This window comes from Penicillium diatomitis (assembly GCF_028827545.1).
Source record: "Penicillium diatomitis strain IBT 30728 chromosome Unknown utg000004l_segment0_segment0, whole genome shotgun sequence".
NCBI classification, from domain to species: Eukaryota; Fungi; Ascomycota; class Eurotiomycetes; order Eurotiales; family Aspergillaceae; genus Penicillium; species Penicillium diatomitis.
The window spans coordinates 578,004-595,009 of NW_026623176.1; the positions used below are offsets into that span (position 1 = coordinate 578,004).

General features: G+C 49.3%; 6 protein-coding genes across 6 annotated transcripts; 4 read left to right on the top strand and 2 right to left on the bottom strand.

Annotated features, from left to right (window-relative positions):
• Window positions 1–2,090: 2,090 nt before the first annotated feature.
• Window positions 2,091–3,469, top strand: N7539_003523 (uncharacterized protein; the record flags this gene model as incomplete). The annotated part of the gene is made up of 2 exons (XM_056933125.1): window positions 2,091–2,860; window positions 2,965–3,469. The coding sequence occupies 2 exons, from the start codon at window positions 2,091–2,093 to the stop codon at window positions 3,467–3,469; spliced, it is 1,275 nt and encodes a 424-aa protein (XP_056790666.1).
• A 430-nt stretch (window positions 3,470–3,899) lies between these two features.
• N7539_003524 (uncharacterized protein) lies at window positions 3,900–5,034 on the top strand (the record flags this gene model as incomplete). The annotated part of the gene is made up of 5 exons (XM_056933126.1): window positions 3,900–3,929; window positions 3,994–4,080; window positions 4,141–4,760; window positions 4,821–4,915; window positions 4,979–5,034. 5 exons carry the CDS (start codon window positions 3,900–3,902, stop codon window positions 5,032–5,034), a joined length of 888 nt encoding a protein of 295 aa, XP_056790667.1.
• Window positions 5,035–5,323: 289 nt separating this feature from the next.
• On the bottom strand, window positions 5,324–6,711 carry pex26 (the record flags this gene model as incomplete). Its single annotated transcript, XM_056933127.1, has 3 exons — window positions 5,324–5,393; window positions 5,416–6,198; window positions 6,260–6,711. The coding sequence occupies 3 exons, from the start codon at window positions 6,709–6,711 to the stop codon at window positions 5,324–5,326; spliced, it is 1,305 nt and encodes a 434-aa protein (XP_056790668.1).
• A 2,286-nt stretch (window positions 6,712–8,997) lies between these two features.
• N7539_003526 (CAF1 family ribonuclease) lies at window positions 8,998–11,002 on the top strand (the record flags this gene model as incomplete). Its single annotated transcript, XM_056933128.1, has 5 exons — window positions 8,998–9,226; window positions 9,297–9,389; window positions 9,469–9,695; window positions 9,765–10,386; window positions 10,446–11,002. 5 exons carry the CDS (start codon window positions 8,998–9,000, stop codon window positions 11,000–11,002), a joined length of 1,728 nt encoding a protein of 575 aa, XP_056790669.1.
• A 642-nt stretch (window positions 11,003–11,644) lies between these two features.
• Window positions 11,645–12,846, top strand: N7539_003527 (mitochondrial 54S ribosomal protein mL46; the record flags this gene model as incomplete). The annotated part of the gene is made up of 3 exons (XM_056933129.1): window positions 11,645–11,690; window positions 11,773–12,446; window positions 12,544–12,846. 3 exons carry the CDS (start codon window positions 11,645–11,647, stop codon window positions 12,844–12,846), a joined length of 1,023 nt encoding a protein of 340 aa, XP_056790670.1.
• Window positions 12,847–13,795: 949 nt separating this feature from the next.
• N7539_003528 (cysteine-rich PDZ-binding protein) lies at window positions 13,796–14,361 on the bottom strand (the record flags this gene model as incomplete). Its single annotated transcript, XM_056933130.1, has 3 exons — window positions 13,796–13,881; window positions 13,994–14,117; window positions 14,188–14,361. The coding sequence occupies 3 exons, from the start codon at window positions 14,359–14,361 to the stop codon at window positions 13,796–13,798; spliced, it is 384 nt and encodes a 127-aa protein (XP_056790671.1).
• Window positions 14,362–17,006: the final 2,645 nt, after the last annotated feature.

A 17,006-nucleotide genomic window follows, 5' to 3' on the forward strand; every position in this document is an offset into this window, starting at 1 on the left:
TCGGCAATCCTCACAACAGCGTGAACGGGTTCACTCGCCTTTGGCACTCTCCAGTCGAGCCAGAAATGGCTCGAGGTTCCTCAATCCCGAGGCCCTTCGGGTCGGGTACAAGGGCGGATGACTCCTACCAAGATTCAAGCTGACATTCCGTCCGTAGCTTTGGTTTCCTGGCGCCCACCTGATAGACTCGGCAAGTGGCTCTGAATAGTACCTGCGCTGTACATACTAGCCCCATACAAGGCGAAGATACCTAGTTGCGGTAGTGGTCCATTCACTGCATTGTGTCAGTGGGCTCTCAGGCTTGGATCTCAGATCCCGTTTCCCCAGAAGACCCCCATGCTTCTGGACTTCACATGCTCGTTATTGAATTGTCCTTGGCACATCCCGCTTACGATCACATCACTCACTGGATCTCGAACACTGAGATATGCTGCAAGTCGTCCAGGGCCGAACAGTCGCGGTGACCGTTTTGTTTCAAGGTAAACCTCCACTCGAAGACAAGATTTCAGCATAGCTGCGATTTCTATCTAGTTGTGCGAAACGAAGTACTCCGGACCTAAACACCTCAGACTCCGGACTGGCGGAGACACTCCATAGAGTCCATACGTGGACAAAACCCTTCTGGCGAATGACAGTAGTTTCCGTATATCGCAGCTGATCTCGACAAGTTCGAAACTATGAGGATCCTTGCCAAAGGGCCCCGTCGTGTCGTTTGTCGCGATCTTTACCCCGGAACTTTTCGGACCTTCCCCAGAGCTCCTCTCAGCCGAGGCTCAACTTTTCCCCAGCTTCAATCGACTCCACGATCCCGCGTGCGACCGCCATGCCCGACCGCCTCTGACTCAGAAGACTGATGGTCGACGCGCCGAGACTCTGTCGCGTGTGTCATCATGTTGGCTGTCTCAAATTTCAATTCTCGGGGACTATGTAGTTACTAGTAACTTATGTACTATCATACTATGTTAGTATGTAGTATGTACAGATTTCATGTACATGAGTGTCCAAATGAGCTTAACGGCCACCTATGGGGATGTCGCTTAGTAGAGGACTTGCTGCACTTGCATACTAGCGATTATCGGCGGTTCAGACGGTTAACGCTGAGAATCGGATCTGTGGTCGGCAGTCTGCCATTTAAGAGTCCACCAACAAGACAAAAATCCAGGCGAGTCGACAGGGCCTCGAGAAAACACAAAAGAAAAAAGCTGGGGAAGCTAGACGCCTCGCTGTGCGGGCGCTATTTTCCCAAAGTAGACCGGGTTAGTAGTGTGGGAGATCACCCGTGACGCTGCAGTAACTTTTGCAAGGGCAAGAGTCTAATTAGAACGGTCCCAGTGGCGGATTGATTGCATCATTAGCATGTGCTTGGAACTGCTGCACGGTTTCACATGCTCGTGGCGGCTGAGGAGTCTGCGAATGACCTCGACGCTGGTACGAATTATCCATGTACCCATCAATGTATTGCAGGACATCCGGGCAAGAAATGTTACTGCCGATGTATCTTGGGCTGTTCCTGTAGAGTGTAGTCACGCTGTACTCTGTAGTAAACACAACACACTAAACACTGAAACAGTACTGGGCCTACTGGCCCTTGATAACAAGACCTGTGGTTGGTCTCAATTTAGTCCACTATTCCCGGCTCTACATTTTCAATGCGCCATTGGCCGATGGACGCTTGCTGAAGGAGTTGAGTTGCAAGCCTAAAAGACGAAAAGAGACCGTGAAATGAAGCCCTATTGCCGAGTATGTTTGTCTCAAATCAATGTTCATCGAATTGATGTTCATAATTGTTCAATACTTGCCAATACTATATCACTTGGCTCCCTTCTCGACGCATGTCAACATGCATGATCGCAACGATCTCCGCTAATGGTCGGAGTATATCCGATCGCGCGATTGCGTGCCCATAATACCCGTCGAGGGCTGATGGACTGATTCCGCACCGCAGTCTTGACCCTTACTTGTCTACTAACTATCAACCACTCCAAAGATGTCTGACTGACAGCGTCCATGGCCAATCTTCGTCTATTGCGTGCTTGACTGCCTACCCCCTGGAGTCCATGAATGGTCCCCCAGTCATGAACCGACCAGCGATGGAGAGGTCTATCGCGTCCGTGAGCTCGCAGCAACGTCGAGCATCGACCCGCTTGATGGCAGCGTCGAAACAGGTCTCGATGATGATACTTCGCCAGTGGCTTCTCATCGGCATGGGAATTGCCTGTCTTTTGGCGTATCTGTTTCCCAATGTTGCCAAGACCGATGGAGGGATCATTCGCAGTGAATACACTGTGCTGTACGGCGTTATTGCCCTCATCTTTCTTATCTCCGGCCTGAGTATCCCGCAACAAAAGCTAGTCAAGCAATTTCTCAACTGGCGATTACATCTGCTTGTCCAAATCATCTCCTTTCTCTTCATCCCCGCTCTGGTTCTGGCTGTCGTTCATATCATCCTTGTAGCAGATCCGGCCGGTCACATCGACCGTGCCGTCTTGGCAGGTTATGTTCTCACAGCATGCATACCGACGACCATCGCCTCCAATGTGGTCATGACTCGAGCTGCTGGGGGAGACGATGCCGCTGCGTTAGTCGAAGTCTTGATAGCAAATGTGCTAGGACCCTTTGTTACAGCTGTGTGGACGGTCACTCTCATGCCTAAATCGCCCGAGTTTGATACGTGGAGATACGGCGGTGGCAAGTTGGGGAGCATGTACGCACATGTCTTTCAGCAGTTGGGCCTGAGTGTATTGCTTCCTCTGTTTCTTGGACAAATCGTCCGTTGGACATGGCCTGAGCGGACAGCCTGGGTAATACAGAAGACAAGTCTGCGAAAACTGTCCAGTGCTTGTATGCTTCTTCTCATTTGGTAGGTGTGGTATTATACGGCGCTCTTGCTGCATCAAGTCACCTGCTGTTGCCCCGAGCGTCTTTGAGAATCTCAATCTCATATAGACTGACCAAAGCTTTCAGGACGACCTTCTCATCCTGTTTCGCTACCGGCGCTCTTCAAAGCTTGTCTGTACAAAGCATCGTCTTCGTCGTTCTCTTCAACATTGTTCTCTATATTGCACTCACCGTGATATACTTCTTCAGCTGTCAACCGCCCAAAATGCTCCATCGATATTCATGGTCCCAGCATCTCTTCAAAAGCTTGCCCCCGGAAGAGACCATCGCAGTTTGCTTCTGCTCGCCAGCGAAAAGCACAGCCCTTGGCCTACCGTTACTTTATGCCATGTGGGCACCGGTGGACTTCTACACCAAGGCCAAAACCTCAGTGCCGGTTCTTTTGTACACCACGGAGCAGATTTGCGTGGCGCAATTTTTTGTGCAGTTGTTTCGTCGCTGGCACTCTCGAATTATTGAGGGCGAGGATAGACAGGGACATGAACTGGACGGGATTAGTAACCCGCGTGAAGATGAGTGTCAAGATCGACTTTCACGGATATCTGTGGAGCGTGATAGAGACTCAGTCTGAGCATACCAATCTGCACGAATGTATAGGAGCCTCGTGAAGCCCGGAGGGCCCTTAATTTTGCTCAAAAGTGACAGCCACAGACTCTCATCCAGGCTTACGTTGTATGAGCAATTCACCGGGGTCCGATTTACCTTCTGTTGCCTACATTATTAACAGGAGGTAGGTAGTTAGTAACTTCGTACAATAGCATAATTATTTCTAAGTTTGTACTGTTCCAGGTAAGTCACTCAACACTGACTGATCTACCATGGCTAGTGGATCCGCAAACCATGACGTCAGTCCCGAGGCGATTGATGAGGACGATCGTGAACTATCAACAAAAAGTCGCGGTTGATATCACAATTCGTTCGGAATACGTCCTTTTCACTTCTCATTGTCATCTTCTTTCAGGCATCGTGGTACAGATACTTTATCCCAAGATCATCCCAAGATGCCACTGCACGGACAAAATGTCCTTCTGGTGCGTTGCGCGAAGCTACGTCGTGCGCCTGTCAAGCTAACCCCAGATATCACCATTTGAATAGACTGGAGCCTCGATGGGAATTGGCGAGAGGATTGCACGATCTCTCGCGAAAGAGGGGTCAAACTTGATTCTACTAGCACGATCAGAAGTAACTTAGACCTCAAGCGAACCAAGGCACTATGGAAGACGCTAATATAGAAACATACAGGATAAATTATTGAGCTTGAAAGACCAGTTGCTTCAACAGCATCCTGGTATCAAGGTTGTATATCGAGCAGCGGACGTAGGCAGCCACGAAGCAGTCGATGCTGTTATTCAAAGTGTCATTGAAGAAATGGGCCACATCGACATACTCATCAATAATGCAAGTGGCGCCCGATCCCGTCAATGCGCGGCAACTGCCCAGTCTCCTCTCCAGATCACTAATGTACCTCGAAGCAACATACAGGCCGGTCTCGCCCTCGGTGCTCCAAATGCCTTCTATGATCTAAAGATCGGTGACATCCAAACCATGATCTCCACAAACATCAACGGCCCCATGTTCGTCACTCACTCTGTCCTGAATCGAAGCATGGTCAGTCGGAATTCAGGAACAATCCTCAACATCACCTCTGTGACGGGACTGGAGGTCCCGCCGTTTCCCGGCGAAGCAGTTTATCACTCTAGCAAAGCTGCTCAAGAGGCTTTCACGAACGCTCTGCGCAACGAGCTCGTGGGGACAGACATCAAGGTTCTTGCGCTTCGACCGGGTTGCGTGGCGACCAATTTCCATTCTTTGCGGGTGGGACATGATAAGAAGATGTACGATGAATTTTTTGAGGGATACGAGTAAGTTCGCTGCCTTATGATGAGAAGGCTTTCCGTCTGGATCTGGGCTAATGTGGCCAGTCCACTGGTGGCGGAGGATGTTGCCGGTGCGGCTGTTTATATGCTAAATCAACCGCTCAATATCTCGATCAAAGCTCTCGATATGGTTGCATCAGGTGAGTTTAAAGACTTCTCAAACCGAAACAAAGGGTAAACCTATGTGGACTAACTGACTCTAGCACAACGATCCTTGACTATTTTCGATCGGAAATGGAACGAGCGCCATGGTAATTGAGCGTCAAAACAGATCCACATCCTTGCCTAGTGTTATAGATGATTTGAGTGGCAAAAGCAGTACCTCGAAGCGAAACCTCTCGAGGAGCCTGCTGAATTTGACTGATAATGTGTACATGTATAAACCAAAGATTGACAGTTGAAGGAAGATATCTGTGACGACCGAGCTGGCTCCCGATGCAATGAGAATGCACAAAGTGTGCCAAATGGGCGACGTTCGAGTTTTGGCTTCGGCGAATAGAAACAAGTAAAAACAAAGTCAAAAGAAAGAGAGGTCGCTAATTGACATATCAGATGTAGCTCACTTTAACACCCATCCCAACAGTGCCCTTGACCTTCTGCCATGCCGAGCCGGTAATTCTACGAACTCGGTCACGTATACCTTGTCTGCTCATAGCCATCAAAATGCCGAGGAGAAAGAGCAAGGTACGTGCTATTGACATAGGGTTGCCCGATATCCGTTGAACAATCTTCGCGAAGAGGTTGCGAAGCATATTCGCGGTGGCCTGTGCTTGGCTTCGGGGCTGAGCCTTGACCTGCTTTTTTCGAGCTTTTGGAATTCGACGACAAGGATGACCGGGAACCACCTTTGCTACTCGACGTAAGTTTCTCCCCAGACTTGGTTGACCCTTTTGCTTTGCTGCGTGAGCCGCTCTTATCAATCCCATAATCCACTTCACTGGCGTTACGTTTGTGCCCGTTTGTTGACGCTGCTGCGGCTTGTGCAGCTTCTTCCTCGGCCTGTCTCCGCTCATCTTCTCGTTGTCGCTCGAGCTCGAGATCTTTCTGACGCTGCAGCTCTGCGGCGCGCATCTCGCCCCGCTCTTTTTCCTCCTTGAGACCTTCCAATGTTTGGAGGAACAATTCCTTACGTTCCTCGTCCAGAACCTCGCTGAGATTGATGAATTCTTGCGCATAGTCCCATTCTCCATTTCGTGGCAGCACATGCAGAGTGAATATTTCGATGATCCTGACTCGGGCATTCAGATCTTTGGGGGTATGTGTCCCGTTACCAGTGGTGATGTGACTTGACTGCAGTCCGTTCGATGCATCCTGTAGGCGATCTGTAAGATCTAGGTTGGGTTGCCCATATGACGACAGGTAGGTTTCGAGGCGTTGTTGATTCAGCGCTTGGGAAGACGAGTGGTTTAGAATCAGGGTTGCCCTATCATTACTTGTTAGTACTAGTTCATCACAGTTCGACATTGTGTATACATCGTACTCACAGATTAAAGACAACCTCGGCATCGACCGAGCCTTCTTGGCCCCGATATCCAATTTGTACGACATTCTCCCAGATACCACCTTCGCGCACTTGCGTCGCGATCGCTTTCCACTCCTTGTGACCAAACTGCACCTTGCCTTCTTCCGCACCGAGGTCCACAATGGCGCTGAGCAGAGTGATATAGAGATTCCAGACCTTGATTCTCCAGGTGCTGGGAGCTGTGGCAATCGTTGCGACCGCAGCAGAATGATCGCCATTCGTCAGATGCTCATCTTGTGATGACGGTATGGTAAGAATAGGCTGGAGCGATTCCAGCGAATCTGGTAGCCGCCGCGTCAAGTATAGTTGAGAGGCTTTTTTGTAGGTTTTGGAGCACAGTTTCGCGGGGGAAGCGGAGGTGGAGGAGGAGGCGGAAGATAATTGGGTCTGTGAAGATGACATTTCGTCGGTCATTGCGGCTCTCAGTGATGCTCCGTAAAATGGTAATAGTAAAAATGAGATTGAGGATATCAATACAATAGGATTTATGGGCGTATGGATTCACGGTCACGAGCGATGAGAAAAAGGTGATCCGGAGCCATTCACCATTTCGGGGGGGGGCCAACACTCGAGCTGGCAATGCATCCCAGTTCGACCGGCTGTCGCTTTTCCCTCGGCTCGTCCAAGTCCGGGGTTAGTCACGGGATCATCTTTCCCCGACGGGCTCCATCGAGCTAACCTATTTGGGTACGTGCATATAAACAAACATCATCCACAAGAGTTAGGGTTTCATCCAATACATAGGTCAGTGCCATATGGTCGGTGGACAAACAGTTCTTGTTTCTAGGCGGTCAACTAGTGCGAGAAAACGTGAGAAATAAGTCGGGGTAATAAATTGAGAATGAAGAATAAATAGTATCTCATTAAAGCTGACTAGCAGGCTTGCATCATGGGAGGATGAAGAAACGTGTACGAGGTAGCCGGGATACGGAGCATCAGTAGTACTTAGTACTCTGAAACTCACGATGTGTCCGGTCAGAACTGACACTTCTGAGCCGCGGTGATGCATCGAGACGCAGTTTAACTTCTGTGCTCGCAGAATCATATTCACAGCTGCTATTCCTGTGTTTACCAATGAACTAGCGACATAGAAATGGATCTCGGCTGACGCCCACCAAAATGTCCCAAATGGCCACGATCATAAGCACCTGCTCCGTGCTTACCTAGGTCTTTTTTTTCATTCTTTTCATCCGAGTGAAATGACACGATGCCATCTGCGACCCGTTCATTCTACAACATCATTCCTCCACGAATCTCGAAGTGCTCACTTGCTAGAATGGAGGCCTAATGTATGAGAAGATAGCTCAGCAAAGATACACTATCAAAGTATCAAGCGTGACATGAAAGAGGAGATATTATAGCAAGATATGAAACGATTCCACGAATAAAATCTCTGCTACAACTGTCAGAGTCGCCTTGTCTGTTTCTAACTGGCCGAGATGTAGGACTTCACACGAAGAGAAAGCGCGAAGTTGTTTACATTGACACTGGGAGGTATAAGCAAAACAAAATGAAAAGAATGGAAAGAGGGAGAAGGATACTGTATAATAGACCGAAACGCAAACACAACCCTCTAGGCAATAACATGACTGTTCAGCCCCGCCGGAGCAAATATCTGATATGCATTTAGGTAGTTCACAGACTCCGTCGTGAGCATAAGAGTCCGAGCCTCTATGAACTACTACTTAAAACTAATTCACCAGATTTCCATTTCCATTGGTACCTCTTCTAGACGGACGAGCATACTTTGACTGACGCACTAGGTTATGAAATCATAGTGGCAGTATAAAGAGTACGAGCTTCATTTAGCCTCACCTTATTTCTACGTGTATGAGTATCTCATCAATACGGATTTACACATGCTTTAAGCTACAAGTTCAAGGGGGTTTGTGGTGAGCACAAAATGTCCAAACTTCATTCAGTGCCATATCAGTCCCACTGTTGAGGGTACCTTGCACTATGGACGGACATCCACATACCAGGTGAGAAAGATATCAAGTGAGAAAGACATAAAGTCAGTCAGGAACTAAGTTCATTCAGTATTAAGTGAACTCCACTACTGTTGGTACCTTAACATATGCGGGCATGCGCGTCTCGTCACGCGTACCAGGTGAGAAAGACAGAAAGTGAGTCCGATATCAAGTTAGTCCTTCGGCTTCTCTTAGTGTGTCATTATATCACTATCATCAGCGCTTTTAGAATCGTTATTTATGTATGTTTCAAGATTCATCATACAGCTCTCAGCTTTGATTCACCTTCATCTTGAGCTTGGTTCTCAGAATAGCGAATCGGTCTGAACTCTCAGCGCCCACCAGATTGTTGTGATCATCTGTTCTTCGGTCAAAGCTCGCATCCTCAACTGCAGCACCGCCGAACTGAGCTGTCACCACCTGAAGCCTAGTGCCTTGACGACAGAATCAAGCCCACGAACAGGCTGCAATTCCGAAAACACAATCAATCCCAAGAGTCTACGACTTCTGCCTGCGCAAGCTAACCACATTCTGTCACATTCTGTGTGCTAACACCACCCTTCCTCTTCTCTTCCTCTTCCTCTTCTTCTTCCTCTTCTTCTTCCTCTTCTTCTTCCTCTTCCTCTTCCACAACACCATCCTTGCTTTTGATTTACAACAACATCGTTGATTTTCAACTTCAAAAAAACCCAATCTCCAACTTCTGCGCATAACACGCAGACCATTCACAATGGACGTCACGGCGTCCAATTTCAACCAGTACCTGCCATGGATTCTCTATGAGCTAGCGACCTGTTCATTCGTTACTATGGACCTTGAGATGTCCGGCATCGCCATTTCCTCGAAGCACCTGGGTAGTCGACCTCTCCAGAAGCACTACGAGGAAAACAAAGCCGCTGCGGAGAAGTACCAGATCCTTCAAATCGGCATGACTATCTGCCACGAAGACAAGGTGAACGGTATGTATATTGCCGGCTTCATCAAGGCTTGCGCGTCCCCTGCAATCATGGATCAGCTGACACAACACAGGAGGCTACAAGATGAAACCCTACAACATCTGGCTCAATCCTTGTCTGGACCGTAACCTCAATGTCAATCGCGACTTCACCTTCATGGGATGGTGTAAGTACATCAAGTGCCCCTACTCAAGGTTGGATTGAAGAGATCTGGCGACTGACTAGACTACCTTGTGACAATTCAGCCATGGATTTTCTAACCGGCCACGGGTTCGACGCTGGTAATGTCTTCACCAAAGGCATTCGCTACCTCTCTCGAGATGAAGAGGACACAGTCCGCGAGGAAGCCATCCGCCGTTGGAGTCCGCAAGGTTCATTCAAGAATCTTGACGGTAGACTGCGGGATGAAGCAAACGTGCGATTCCTTCAGGCCGTTCGTCTCGAGATCAAAGCGTGGACCGATTCGGGCAAGGTAGAGTGTCCCAACGTTCCCTGATCGCGCTCTTAACTCAAGAATATTAACAACTGACCCCTTTTCAAGTCACGGACCCCGTTCCTGAACATCCCCTCTTCCGAGAACGGCGTGCCCTCTAAGTTTGGTTTGCCTCGCGAGTTGGATAGCTCCCAGAAATGGCTCGTTCACAACTTGGTGAAGGCCGAGTATCCCAGCATGAAGACCCGGGGTATGCCCACCTACGTCCAGATTGAACAGCGAAGCGGTGGCGCCATGGACTTTGACGAGCGGATGAAGGAAAGCAACTTGCGCATTCGCAAGCACGTGGGCTTCCGCTGGATTGTAGAGGCGTTGGCTGGAGGCGATCTCTCGACCCTGGACGCATCCACCTTCCTACCGCTTATGCAAGAGGAACAAGACCCGTCGATCACCGTTGACGTGCTTGCAGACCGGGTGAAGAACCGTCTTCAGGAGAACCGCCCAATTCTTGTCGGCCATAACAACTTCACCGATCTAATCTATCTGTATCAGACCTTCCTTGGGGCTCTTCCCAACAAGATCGAGGACTTCATCACCTTGATCCATCATACGTTCCCCATTCTGATGGACACGAAGTACCTTGCTACGTTGGATTTCGACTCTGCGAACCCGTCATCTTCGCTTGAGGAGTTGAACAAGAGCTTGGCCAAGATTCGCACGCCCAAGATCAGTATGAACCCTTCGAAAGCCTCTTATAGTTGCGAGCCTCATACTGACAATTTCTCACAGACGTGGAGGGCCCCTACTCCAAGTACATGTACACGAAGACCGTCCATGAAGCGGGCTACGACAGCATGTTGACCGCCATCGCGTTCCTCAAATTGGCGACTCACCTTGAGAATGGAAAGCTACCCAAAGGGATGAGAGGCCGACTTGAGGAGATTGCTTACGATGTGGTTGCACCGATCGATATTGTTGTACCCGACCTGTTCCCAGAGAAACGTTCGCGTCATAAAGCTCCTTTCACCAACTTCTTTGATACGTTGATTGAGACACAGCCTCGGCCACAGCCATCTATCAAGCCCTTGGCTGATACCGATGATGTGCATGTCCAGCAAAAGATCAAGAAGGGGCTGTTGATTCCGCGGATCAGTGACACTTTCTGGCGCTGTCATGCGAACAAGCTGAGAGTCTTTGGGTCGATTGAGAAGACCGTGTGCTGTGGGCCCCCTGGCCAGAACAAGCGCTTTAAGCGCAAGTACAAGGCCGCCACCATGACTACCGATACCGACATAGTCATGGAAGATCGAGGAGCCGCTAGCAACGTGCTCCTGATTGAAGATTAAGTGTATCAGCATGCGAGCGTGACGACAGCTTTGGTTGGTGCGTGAGAATGTTTTTGGCTATTTTATTCTTTTTTCCGAGTTGAACTCAGTCTCACGACAATCAAGGGACTGAGGATTTTGCAAGCACCAAGAGTGCTTTTACAACATCGTCTACGCCTCGCAGAGAAAAGCGGAGGCAGCAAAAGATAAAAAATAAAAAAAAATACGATTGCGTTTCTGAATTTGAATCACCGAGTGGAAAGAGGTAGATGTAGGAGAGTAAAGAATCAATTGATCGAGGTTCACACTAGACTAGCGAGGTTGGTGCTGAGATGTCTGCAGCAGCTATCTAACAGTACGCCTTAGGTGATGTGAAGGTACCGCTAGCGAAAAATAGCCGCATTTCGTTCTGAGCACCACTGAATGATCGACTGACCGTGAGAAAAAAATTCGAGGCCAGTGACGATAAGGTAATGGGTGCCTGCAGAGGAGAAGAAGAGTCTGAGACTCGAAGAACTTTTAAAGAAATGCATGAAACGCTAGTCCCGAAAGGGTTAAGTTTCAACGTGACCGCCCTGCTGGAACTTTTCTCGGAAGACATACGAAATCACGGAGTAGAGAGACGAGTGAGCATCGAATTGTCATTCTTTATACACTGTGACCATGGCGTCAGGATCCAATAGCGCCAGACGTGTCGCGTCGCTGATGCGTAAGTGACTTGCTTTGATCACACTAGATAGCTTGTTAATGGGAGACGCCGAGTGACTGGTGCTGACAACACCGCATGATAGGACCTTCTCGACTCGATCCAGGCGTATGCAGAAGCTGCCAGGAATCACTCGGCCGCCGCAGTTATGCCTCTGCTGCGACCGCGCCCACTGGCGTTGCATCGTCTACTGCCCCGGTTTCAACTCCTTCTTCAGCCATTGAACCTGTCTACACCATCAACGCCGGTGTGGTCCTTTCCCGCCCTCCTCAAATCACCCGTGACCTCGAGCCTTTTGAAAAGGCCTTCTTTTTCTATCAAAAGCGTCTGAATGAGCGTTTGGCGCTCCCCTTCACCAAATACTTTTATTTCAAGCGCGGTACGCCAGCAGACGTGGACTGGAAGAACAAGATAAAGGAGCGCCGCACCCCAGCACGCGACGTTGGCAACTACAACGCGTATGACAATGATGCCTGGAACGACGAGTTGCTTCTGGGCGCAAAGGAATCCGAGCCCGAACATATGGTGGAGGCACTGGTGCACGATGCGGAGACTACAGCCAATGCCACTTCGCAAGACACCAGTAAGAAAGAAGAAATCCCGAGGCCGTTCTCGCGGGTGACGGAAGCGGACAAGAAAGGCGATCAGAGGAGTCTCAACCGACTGCTTTCACGGACTCTCTACTTGCTTGTTCAGTCCAAGGAGGGTTACTGGAAATTCCCCAGCATGCCAATTGAGAAAGAAGAGACCTTGCGTGAGGTATGTGTTTCCCGTTAGAAACAAGCCTTCCTGTCTTGTTCACGTGCGTATCGTACATACTTGATTGCTAACGACGCACCGCTTGTTCCCAATACAGGCTGCCGAACGTACCCTCGCCCAAACCGCCGGTGTCAACATGAACACATGGATGGTCGGCTTCCACCCAGCTGGTCATCACGTCTACACCAACCGCAAGCCTCACGTTGACCAGGTGACCGGTGCTGTTACCCACGGCGAGAAGACTTTCTTCATGAAGACCCGCATCATGGCCGGCCAAGCGGACCTCTCCAGTAGTGCGGAGAAGCTGAAGGATTTCAAGTGGCTCTCCAAGGACGAAATTTCAAAGTATGTGCTGCCGCAGTACTACAGCCACATCAAGAACATGCTCGCCGACCGGTAAATACTGGTGTGGGGAGCGCGACTCGACTCGAAGTCTCCCCTCGGAGGTGCTCAAAGCCCACTGGGTACGTTTTGGAAAGTGTGTACGAACAGAAGAGAGGACACGGCGCGAGATCATCTATTCGTCCTGGGAATGATTGTTCTTTCTGGATTTTTTATATCTCCGGTATTGAGCGTTGTCAGCAACGCATTGCATATACTTACATCGCGCCCATCATGTATAACTAGGTATTTCCTTTCTTCATCGTGTTCAAGTTACCAATCTTATCTTCCTACAGTCTATTCACGCTTGCGTAACATCGTGTCAGGGCGAACCTCCCAAGGGTGGTATCATGGGCCACTTTCCTGAACAAAACCATGTCTTTCAAGGTAAAAGTTTCTCTTCGTATATCTCAATTAAAGACTTCATATTTCATATCACCCTTTTTATACAGGTATCTCTTTGCAAAAATTTTTCTTTTATGTTGCGCAGCTTGTCTCCTCGACGTTGCTGCAAGCAAGTGCTGTTTTCGGTCCCTTCTCGGGTCAAAGGAGTACAGTTATCCAAATTTTGATGGGTCCTGCCTTGATGCTCGAGAACTATACCTTGCAAGGGGCAGTTTAATCTATCATTGAGCCAAGCACTTTTCAGACACGATGGTTGTGTTCAATTACAAGGGTCTCGACTGAGATCCATGCGGATTAGCCGACGACGTGGAAGAGACTTATACTCGGATTGATTGATCATCGAGTTCAAATCGAGGCCATCTGCCTACCTCGACCTTGAATTGGATACGGCCGAGATCAAGGCTTTGTGGGTAGTTATAGTAAAGTATGTACATTGTCACATATGCCGGCGCATATTCTGCCAACATCGAACTGCGATTTCGTGATTTCCAAAGAGTGGAACGGTCCGACACCAAACGCCATGCCAAGGATAATTAGATAACATTCACACGGACTACCTACATTCACTTCAAATTGAATTTTTGGCCTTGAACAATGGGCTGGTCCTTGGCTGATTTACCAGCCAAATTCTTGCCACACATCGGGCATGCTAGAATTTTCCGTGTTAGCTGTTGAACGCTGTGAAGAGGAACGATGAAAAGAGAGGAACGATGAAAAGAGAGGAACTATCGACGGAGCGCGGAGGAAGGTACTCTGCTTACCATTCTTCTGATACGCACAGCGCTGACAAAACTTCCTCCCCTGCTCAGTCTTGGTCTTGCATTGCTCGCAGGACGATGAATACGCCGCGTAGGGATTCTTCGCCTTGGCACTGAGAAGTTTGCTCTGCAAATACAATATCAGCATAGTCTTCGTTTCACATGGAATTCTAAAAGCATGCGTATGAGACACCCACCTTGCCTACGCCCGTCGCCCCTAATGTCGGCTTGCTCTTCCCTTTATCAGACGAGGACGATGCCCCACCAAGCGTTGTGGCCGGCGAGCCATAGTACATGTCATTCTTGCGCTTGACGCCCGGTGTGGCAAGCTCAGTGGTTTTGAGTTTCTTTTGACACTTGGCGCAGACCATTATGTTCCTTGAGGTTGTTTTTTTGTTACCGTTGGCTTTGGGCCTGGGTCCGATGCAGGTGGGAGTAGTACAATCGGATGGCGATTTGTAGAGGGTTGATATGTTTTTGGGGGTTTGTATTGAGTAAGGTGATGTTGCCGCCACCGCCTGAGAATTGTGCCGAGACTGTACATTGACGGTGGATGACACCAAGCCCTTCTCCAGTTCTATGCTCCATGAGCTGAGAAGTGAAGGCGTATAAGAAGCGAATATTGGAGGGAGTACTTGCTTGACTATATTCAACCGTTGATAATCCGATATTCGCGTCTACGTCGAAGTTTTACTCAAGTATAGCCTCAGGCGCCACTTAGAGGGTGCCTCACGAGGGATTCAGTTGACTCTTACACTCTTCGAGGTCAAATGGGGCGGAATCCGCCGATCCGAAAAGTGGACTCTTATTGCGCCCTGAGACCATGCTCGGTTCTGCGAGGAATGGCCATCTGTAGTGGAGAGCGGGATTTTTCACCATGTTGACGTCTTCACCGTCCCTTTCTCTGGCACAAGACTGATGAGGAGAACCATTTGCCTGGGAGGACAAGATGCCCAAGCTGGATGTTTGACACAACAGTGCCAACTTGCTTGTTGAAGTGACTTTGAGCAGCCTCAGCGACCTTGTCATTGTATTATAGAAGGTAAGTCTAATCTCTCTCAAACGATATGACGGCCATCTTCTTTGTGGTGTCGCGCGTTTCCGCTCTCAGCGTGCTGCAGTGGAAAGGATGCGTGGCTGGTGGTGGCTGAAGCATCCACCGCCACGGTCCACACTGCCAGCCCTCGGAGCTGGAGGGGGCGTCCTTGCACATTGTTCAGGAGTACTTAGTTACATACTGCACAAGCTTACTTGGGCAGTGGAGAATGTACCCGCTCTGCGCCCTGTCCGCCCGGTGGATGTACCTTTTCAGCTCATCTTACGACCTTAGCACTCTGCGCTACGAACAGCTTGGGGCAGCTGAGATTGAGGCGAGAATAACATGAGGCAATGTGATCTTTGCGCAAGACTGGCCTGTTGTAGGAAAGTCAAAACCAGACCCTTTTTGCAGGTATCAGCCACAAGTCACTCTGCCCCTATTATCGGGGCTCGGTGGTTCCAATGATGGATGGACTTGCATGTTTTCTCACTAAAGACTGTTACCCGCACAGGGTTAAAATGAGGCGACCAGTGAGAGGTGTCAACACAGCAGCACACTACTACATAGTTCATAGTACATAGTACTTATTGATGTAGAGGATTCCTGCAAAAGGGATCCGAAGCGATCTACACTGACGTCTACTAGTCGACTTTAGCTTAGCTCGACAGGAACAGGTAAGTACTTCCACGCCTCCTGCTTTTGCTTCACGAGTCTGCCTCAAGTAAGACAAAGTATTCTCATGGGCAGAACCAGATCATCTGCATGCTTCTGATTTGGTCTACCTCGGCAGTGTGATATGCCGTTTCTGGACGAACGTAGAGTACTTTTTTACTACCCGGACAACCTGAGATCAAATAATTGGGAGGAATACTGGGATCATTAGTACTGTGTCCGACTGTCCTCAGGTCCTGCGGATACCAGTTCATAAGCATCACCTGATTCATGCGACAACCTTATCAGCACCGTAGTGCTGACTCCACACGTACACGAATTACTCAGTCACTCTTGGCAACACTACAGGACTACACTGAGTACAGAGCACACTTACAGTGTCTGAGTGTACAGCCATATTGACTGAAGTACTCCCCCTTATTCCACGGATTCTCTCGAGGCTCATCATTCGCATCCACCTGTGCCGTCCGATCGTCTCCTAAGATGCGATGGCGATTGCCGAAGATCCACGTCCCAGCCCCGTCTCCATCCCCATCTTCCCCTTTCTTCCCCGGGCTTTGCTACAGTAGTGAGCTTGTGCGTCACATTTCCCGACGTGATTGATTTCCCCGGAGATGCAGAAGGACCCGCCACTTGCGAACCGGTCCACTTGGCGCTCCTATCACCACTGGCCATCGTGCTCCTAATTTGTGAAGCGTGATTCTTCCCCCCCTCTCTCGCCAACCTCAAGTTCAGCTTGAATGTTTGCGACAAAGGTAGTGAGTGGATGTGTCGAGTCTAGACTTTGTACCAGCCTCACGCTCTCAGCAAGATGATAGGCCCCACTGGATGGGTACCGGTTGCTTAATTTGGCTGCGAGGTTATAGCTGGACTACAGGACTGTTTTGCCTCTTTCAGTATACATCATGGCACTGTTGTGCTATACTACAGCACGACACGAGTGGAGATGGCAACCTGAGTCCCGCTTCAGCTACCGGCCTAGGCTTCCTCCTTCGATCTCGCCTGAATAGAGGGCGAGCAATTGCCCTAAGGCTAGGGGCAAAAGGACATAAATAGATCCCGAATGGGAATGTACCTTTTTTCCCGACAGGACCTGTTTCTTTTAGACTCTTTGAATCTTTTCATTCGAGTTTCTGCCATTCTCACATGCAAGATCCAAGACCATCGAACCGTCGTCGTTTCTTGTACGTCTCTCTGTATAGAATCCTCGCATGAATTGCTCTTCAAATGATTCTTGTCCATCGACCATTCTTCACGCTCACTAACTTGACGTATGATTGTACAGTAGGTCCAGCTCGAGTGCAC